At 38.7% G+C, this 7801-nt stretch overlaps 1 protein-coding gene across 1 annotated transcript; it reads right to left on the reverse strand.

The window, feature by feature from the left end:
- Nucleotides 1-5892: 5892 nt before the first annotated feature.
- Nucleotides 5893-7215, reverse strand: LOC131978849 (trace amine-associated receptor 13c-like). Its single transcript, XM_059342645.1, has 2 exons — nt 7043-7215; nt 5893-6709 (listed from the first exon to the last, which is right to left on the reverse strand). Exons 1-2 carry the CDS (start codon nt 7213-7215, stop codon nt 5893-5895), a joined length of 990 nt encoding a protein of 329 aa, XP_059198628.1.
- Between the last annotated feature and the right edge of the window lie 586 nt (nt 7216-7801).

A 7801-nucleotide genomic window follows, 5' to 3' on the forward strand; every position in this document is an offset into this window, starting at 1 on the left:
AAATAATAATAAAATAACCAAACGTAAAACAATAGGGACTTCGGAGGTCATTGCCTGCTCGGGCCCTAATAAATATTCATTCGAAAAACAATAGGGACCTGGCAGGAAATTCATTCTCGGGCCCTAATAACCACAATGACAAACAAGGAAGGGGTTTTAAAAATAATTTAGTTAATTAAAAACAAGTTTCTCTAAAAGTTTGCTTGAAAATAGAAGATGGGATACTAGTCTGCAGTTATTAAAAAGTGATGTATATAAATGTATATAAATTATTTAGTTCCCAAAGGGGTTTAACCATGGCAGTATTCAAAGCAGAAGGAAAGACACCCATCTCAAGACCAGCTCTTTTGCCCCGCTTCCTGGTTCTCAGCCGGGGGTTAGCATTGGTAAACCCTCGGAAACCACTGGTGTCCATGGTTCCGATTAAAACGTCCTCGTAAAAGTTCAGCTTTGGCTCAAATTTAGCCATGTTATCCCGTATGTGGAGGAGAGCCATTCTCTCATATTTGATAATCCCAAAAACATAATCCACGCGTAAACACAGCACAAACAATCATACTGACAGACAGAGCAACACCAAGTCGCCATAGGACGGCGCCATGACGCTCACTGAAAAACAATCTGAGTCGGAGGAGGACCGAGAGGTGGGTCGGGGTTTGACTGATTGATGGGTGACAGACACTTTGCTGAGGCAACGGCAACACAACGCCAAATAACTTTGTATTATGAATAGTGTAGATATTCTTTCAGTAGCTTGAAATGTGTCGTTAGCGCAGCACATGAGACTATGCAAGACAGATTAGAGTGTGTTTGATGAAGTCACCTTGCTTGGACGGTGATAGATTTGTGCCAAACTGTCATTATAGCCCGTCCGAGTCAGGCTCGAATTAAAACCACCACTGATGATGAATGTCATCAAAAGATGCTTTTTTTCTCTAAAGGCGCAGGTGTCCAAGCTGTGTTGACAGGAAAGCGGCAGACTCGAAAACCGTAAAACCAACTGGGGCAGTGCAGGCGGGGCATCAAGGCCTCTGTGGCCTCGGCAGATATTAGAGGCGGTTTTACCCTCAATTGTAGCCAAAGATCAAACTGGCTTTATTAAAGGTCGTCACTCCTTTTTTAACATTAGACGCCTATTTAATATTCTTTATGGTCCCACTCCACCTGATATTCCAGAAATACTATTGTCACTCGACACTAAGAAGGCGTTTGATCAGGTGGAGTGGGATTATCTCTTTTACACTCTTAAACAATTTGGCTTCTGTGAAAAATTCCTCTCCTGGATTAAAGTTCTGTATTCTTCTCCACTAGCAGCTATCCGAACAAACAATAACAATTTCCCTCTTCATCGTGGCACCCGACAAGGCTGTCCCCTGTCACCTCTCCTATTCGCCATTGCGATTGAGCCACTAGCCTTAGCATTACGTGACGAAAACTATACAAAAGGAATACAGAGATATGGCTCAGATAATAAGGTGTCCCTGTATGCTGATGATATGCTTTTATATCCGTCTCATCCTTTAACTAGCTTACCGAATACCCTGAACCTGCTTCAAGAATTCGGCAAAATATTGGGATACAAAATTAACCTACAGAAGTGTGAAATTATGCCAGTGAATACAGCAGCTAAGCAAATTAACTTTGGTTTATTCCCTCTTAAAGTTAGTCAGCAAAAACTCAAATACTTAGGAATTTGGATAACACATACCTTCAAAGATATATTCAAAGCTAATTTTACACCACTATTAACCCAACTTAAGCAAGATTTGGAACGCTGGAGTTTACTCCCCCTGTCACTAGGAGGCAGAATAAACATAATTAAAATGAATGTTTTGCCTAAATTTTTGTATTTGTTTCAGTGTATTCCCCTATACGTATCTAAATCCTTTTTAATGTCAGTGGACAAGTTGGTGTCAGGATTTATATGGAATAAGAAAAATCCCAGAATACGGAAAAGGATCTTACAACAACACCGTAAACACGGAGGATTATCCCTTCCTAACTTTCAGTTTTACTATTGGGCTGCCAACATTAGATCCATGCTGTTTTGGAAAGACTCTCCATCTGGTGCCTCTAACCCTGAGTGGTTACGAATGGAAAACTCCTCTTGTCTTCATACTTCTTTACACTCACTTTTATGCTCAAAACTCCCCCTTTTGGAGCCCATATCTAAATTCACTTTGAATCCAGTTGTAAAACACTCTTTTAGAATTCTGACACAATTCAGACAAAGTTTTTCTCTTAAGGATCTACCCACCTGTGCTCCTATAATAAAAAATCACCAGTTTACGCCATCAATTATGGATGGTGTTTACCATGAATGGTCTAATAAAGGAGTCATCAAAATAGAAAATGTATTCATTGATAATACCTTTGCATCATTCAACCAATTAATGGTTAAATTTAACATTCCAAACGCTAATTTTTTTAGATATTTGCAGCTCCGTAGTTTTATATAAACATCATTTACTCATTTCCCATCCCAGCCGCCTAATTCCCTCTTAAATTCCATTCTGAAGCTTAATTCCGGTTCCAAAGGGACTATTGGGAACATATATTCCTTATTGAATACATATAACTTGGAGCCTCTGACATCGTTAAAGACTCAATGGGAGGGCGACCTGGGGTTTGAACTTCCTGAGGAGATCTGGGAAAGAGCTTTAGATAGAATACATTCCTCTTCAATCTGTTTACGACACACAATTATCCAGTTCAAGGTTATGCATCGCCTTCATTGGTCCAAAGTGAGACCTTCTAGAACCTTCTGCCATGACTGCCATATTTGGAATAACTCCTCAAGATACTCACCTCAACCGCCAGGCAAAGAATATGATAGGTGGAAGGAGAAACTTTCCCCAACCTTTAAGATGTGGATCAATGATCTTCTACACCACTTGGTATTAGAAAAGATTTGTTATTCTACAAGAGGATGTATTCAAAAAAATTTTGCAATTTGGAAACCCTTTTTGAATTATATAGAGAAATTAGATGTCACTAATATTGGTGCTCTATATGACTGATCCTGTATTCTGTATAATCTGTAATCCAGGACCCTCGTTTATCTATTGATTTCTTATTTACCTGTGTATCATTCTATTTTGCTTTAACTACTATATCTGTTATTATTTTACTTTATTATTATGTATTTATTTATATATACGTATATATAAATTGAAATTTTAATCTTATTATTATTGTCTTTTTTTATTTTTTAAATTGAACACAAGTTCAATTAATACTAGGTTGTCGAATGGTACAGTAATGTTGTTGCAGGGATGGGGCTCTGTTGGAGCGAGGGGGGAGGTGATGTTTATGTTTATATTGTATTTGTATTATTGCCAATCATCTATATTTCTGAATGTATGTACTTTGTACACTACCTCATATGCATAAATCTCAATAAAAAAGACTTGGAATAAAAAATAAAAAAAATGGTAGGACCGGGGGGCTGATAAAAGGGCGTTAGAATGAGGGAAGCTAAGAACTGAGGGGCGAGGGAGTCCAATAAAACAGTCTAGAGTCTTATCTGCAAAGGCAGGGGCTGCAGCACTCGGGGCGCCAGTGGAAGTCGATCTGTTGCCGTAGAAAGCGTTGATACCCTCCGCGCTCGGTCCTGCGGCCTCTTCACCCCGTTGCACCGCACCGTTGTCTTCCTCAGGGCGTTGACCTCCAGCTATCAGGAGAGCAAGACAGCAGTCACTGCACTTTTAAACAGACGTACATACAGCGGGTCACACTTAGTCGTAGATCACTACTCACGTAGAAGGAAGAGTATCACTCTTCTTCATGGGGCCTTCTAACAATCAGTCCCTGGCTTCTCCGTCCAACAGCTCTGGCGTGGTCACTGGGATCGGTCCCCTCTGTTCCTGCTTCGGCTTCCTGCCCTTTCCACTCGATCAGTCTCTCCTCCCGTTTCCTCTGGGAGCTTGTTTAAAATCCGCTAATTTTACACTCCACAGGTGCAGGCGATTACGCCGTGGGGAGTCACATCCATATGGGCTTTTCAGAATAAAATCACAATACACTCCTGGTGTGCAATACATACAATTTGAACATAAATAAAAACTACACACTAAAATCAGAAATATTGTAAATTAAACACACTGGGAACTTAAAGACACACAATAAAATCTTACTTAACCCATGTGAGAAATGCACACATTTATCACCTGCAGTATCGCCTACTCTAATGCTCTACTTTCTGGTCTCCCAAAAAATAATATAGCTCATCTACAATTACTTCAAAACTCAGCAACACGTTTGCTGACCAGGACTCGAAACAGAGCACATATTACAACAATTTAAAAGTCTCTGCATTGGCTGCCTGTTTGCTTCAGAAGTTTATAAAGCTCTTAATGGTCTGCTGTATTTACTCAAATAGTAGCCGGCGCTTATATAAATAAAAAATCAGTTTGGGACCTGGCTAATAATAGGGGCAGGCTTTTATTTGAAGGGGGCTTTTATTAAAAAAAGAAAATCAGAGCAGCTCTGACCGGCACTTTTTAGAGTGTTTTACACAGCGAATTGTAGCCAGTTACCCGGATGTCAGCCATATTGGAAGTACTCGGATGTAAACAAACAATGAACAGCTGAATGTTCATTTTAAGCAGGATTTAAAATGTCTAAACTACTAAAGAGCCCAGAAGAACGTGCGTAAACGGCTCACCTTTACAGAGAATGACTAGGACAGCGGTACACTTTGACATAACACCGGTAAGACACCCGGCTTAAAAAAGAGGCCGGCTTTCATTTACTGAAAATAGTTTTTACACCAGGTTACTAAATGAGGCCAGTCATTAATAGGTGCCTGGCTCTAAATTGGGGGAAAAAGGTATGTGCTATTTATTTATCAGAGAGGCTTTTAGCCTATGAATCCTCTCCAACACTCAGGACTTTTGGTAGTGGCCTTTTAATAATCCCTAAAGACAGAACCTAAACACTCGGTGACCTTTCATCACTATGGACCACACCTCTGGAACAACCTTCCTGAAGACCTGAGGGCAGCAAAGTATGTTAATATTTTAAAAATACATGTTATTTGTATGAAAGGTGCTACACAAAGTTTGATTGACTGATTGTCATGAGTTATTTTTTAAATCAAAAATACATTTCGTTTTTAAATTCAGTGTGTACACATACATTTTAGAATATTTAATAATTACAATTATTATTATCATTATTATGATATAACAATTATGGTCATCATAGAAATCATTTTGATACAGCTTATATCGATATTGGTAAATGTCTGTTATAATTATTTAACAGCAATGTTAATATCGGTTATCGTATCAGCCAATTTTTTTTATTTTATTTTTTATCAGTGCATCCTTAATATGAATACATAATAATAATAACAAAAAAGATCTTTGGGCAAAAATATATGCAACTTGTACTTTGAGTATTTTGTGTGGCCCACACAGGCAAACCTGTGATACACTCAAAAAAACATTTGCAGATCCCACACAGGAAGAAGGCCACAGCCTGTGTTGAAATAAAACAGCACCAGAAGTGAATAAACAGCTATGTTTACTGTTACAAACACCCCAAAGATGTGACTCTCAAACAGACCTGCAGAGATACAACACATCCAGCATCTACATCTGTCTCTGAGAGGGTTCAGAGCAGTTTCCTCACACATCATGTGCATGGGAGAGAGAATAGTCAACAAGGAGTCAACAGTTCAAAAAGGTTATCTCTTGACTTCATGCTCTTCTACAGATTAAGAACACTTCTGATAGATGAGCAGATTATATCTTTCTTTTTTTTATAAATAAATTATAAAATGTGACATCGAAAACTCAAAATGAATAAAAACATAGCAGAGGAGAAAAAACACAGAAATATTATTTTGTTCTCACCAATTTCTTGATCTTTCCTTCCATAGCTTCTCTACAGTATGTTGGCCTCACAGGAGCCAGGCTGCAGTATCTGAAGAGTAACAATATGTCTAACTGTTTTCCTGAACCAGGGGTAAAACAAGGCATAAATCAGAGGGTTTAAACAAGAGTTAAAATTGTAAAGATACATAATAAAGTATACAGTTGAATAACTTATGGATGATTCATATTCTACTGTCATATTGCCAAAGTAAACTGGTGTGAAACACATTAGAAACACAACTACCAAAACACCAAGAGTCCTGGCTGCTTTCAGCTCAGATTTCTTTGCTGTTTTAGTCACTGAAATCTGCTTTGTGACAGCTGTAATGTGAGAGCGCATGGCACGAGCTTGAGACACAGCCACAACAAAGACTCTCGTATATAAAACTATAATGGCAGTAACAGGAACAATTAAGTTTAAAACGAGGTGAAGGAAGGCACCGGCCTCATGTATTAAAGCAAAACAATCTCCATAGCAGAAAGAAGTGTGTTCTTGTTGTTGAAAAATATGTAAATTAAAGAAATAACTATTGTAGGCAACAGAACAGAACCATAAAAGACAAACACAGACTCTAACTCTATTCATAGTGATTCTGGTGGTGTAATGCAGAGGGTCACAAATAGCCACATAGCGGTCAACTGATATGAGCACCATGTTTACGACTGAAACAGAGAAAATGATGTCGGACACAAACCTATAAAGAGAACACAAAAGGTCACCAAACAACCAGCACATTGACACATCTGCTGGCATCACCAGGAGGCCCACAAGAAAATCTGAGACAGCCAGAGAGAGGAGGAGGATGTTGGTGGGTGTATGGAGCTGCCTGGAGGAAAAGAGAAAAGCATTAATCTACAAAACAAATCTCATAACAAAATGTATAAACTATTACAAATATTGATGAAAATTGATTCAAGAATTTAGGTTTTCTGTTCAGCAACATATATGGCGAACATATCTAAGTGTTGATGATTTAAATTACAATATAGAGGTCACAGTGTTTTTTGCGTTAACGTGCAGTCAGGAGGACAGAAGATAATACTAGTGTTAGAGCAGCAACATTATTCACTACCAGTTCAAAGACGATTCTTCTTCATCTACAGCAGTTATTCACATGTTTAAAGTACAAAACCTGTAAAGAAAAAAAGTTAATCTCTGCCTGAAGTGGGAGATTGAGATGATGATGAGCAGGTTGAGGACCGCAGTGAGCACAGAGATGGAGTACAGTGTAATGTTAATAAACAATGTTTCAGGCCAAGGAGGCGGTGGCATCCAGCAGGAGATATTGGGGAATTCTGGGAAACAAGGCACCCAATCATCCCCAACCTCCATCTTCAGAGATCTGCAGATAGCTGCAGCTCTGGCAGCTTTCTGAACAAAACTGAGTCATGTAACTGATTTACTTCTCTGTTACTTCTCATAATCCCACCCCTCCTTTTCCCCTCTGTGTATTTTGGTCTCCGATGTCCCTTCCCTCCTCACCTCACACCATCATCTTCATCACTTTCCCTGAATCTCTCTCTCTCTCTCTCTCTGAGTGAGAGCGTGTTTGTGAGAGTTTAGCTCTGGGAATTTTTTGTTTTCCAAAAATTTCAATTTTTGAAAACCGACAGCCTTAAATATCTTGGTGTCTTCCTTGGAAAACTCAACTCAACTCAACTCAACTTTATTTGTAAAGCACCTTAAAAACAATCACAGCCGCAACAAAGTGCTGATACACACGAAAATAAATAGTTGCATCTTTTTTTTAAAAACAATTTTAAAAAACCCAAATAAAAGCAAACCTTAAAACACTAAAACAAGAGCAGAGTCTCATGCGCGGTTGAAAGCCAAGGAATAAAAATAGGTTTTAAGATGAGTTTTAAAAATGGACAGTGATGAGGCTTGTCTGATGTGCAAAGGCAGCTTATTCCACAAC

This window comes from Centropristis striata, chromosome 10 (assembly GCF_030273125.1).
Source record: "Centropristis striata isolate RG_2023a ecotype Rhode Island chromosome 10, C.striata_1.0, whole genome shotgun sequence".
NCBI classification, from domain to species: Eukaryota; Metazoa; Chordata; class Actinopteri; order Perciformes; family Serranidae; genus Centropristis; species Centropristis striata.

What these genes read in the sequence shown, in the direction of transcription:
- LOC131978849 (XM_059342645.1), bottom strand. Translation starts at nt 7,215, where the DNA reads ATGGAGGTTGGGGATGATTGGGTGCCTTGTTTCCCAGAATTCCCCAAT. An exon ending in ATCTCAATCTCCCACTTCAG is followed by an intron (nt 6,710 to 7,042) that starts GCAGAGATTAAC and finishes CTTTTCCTCCAG; the next exon opens with GCAGCTCCATACACCCACCA.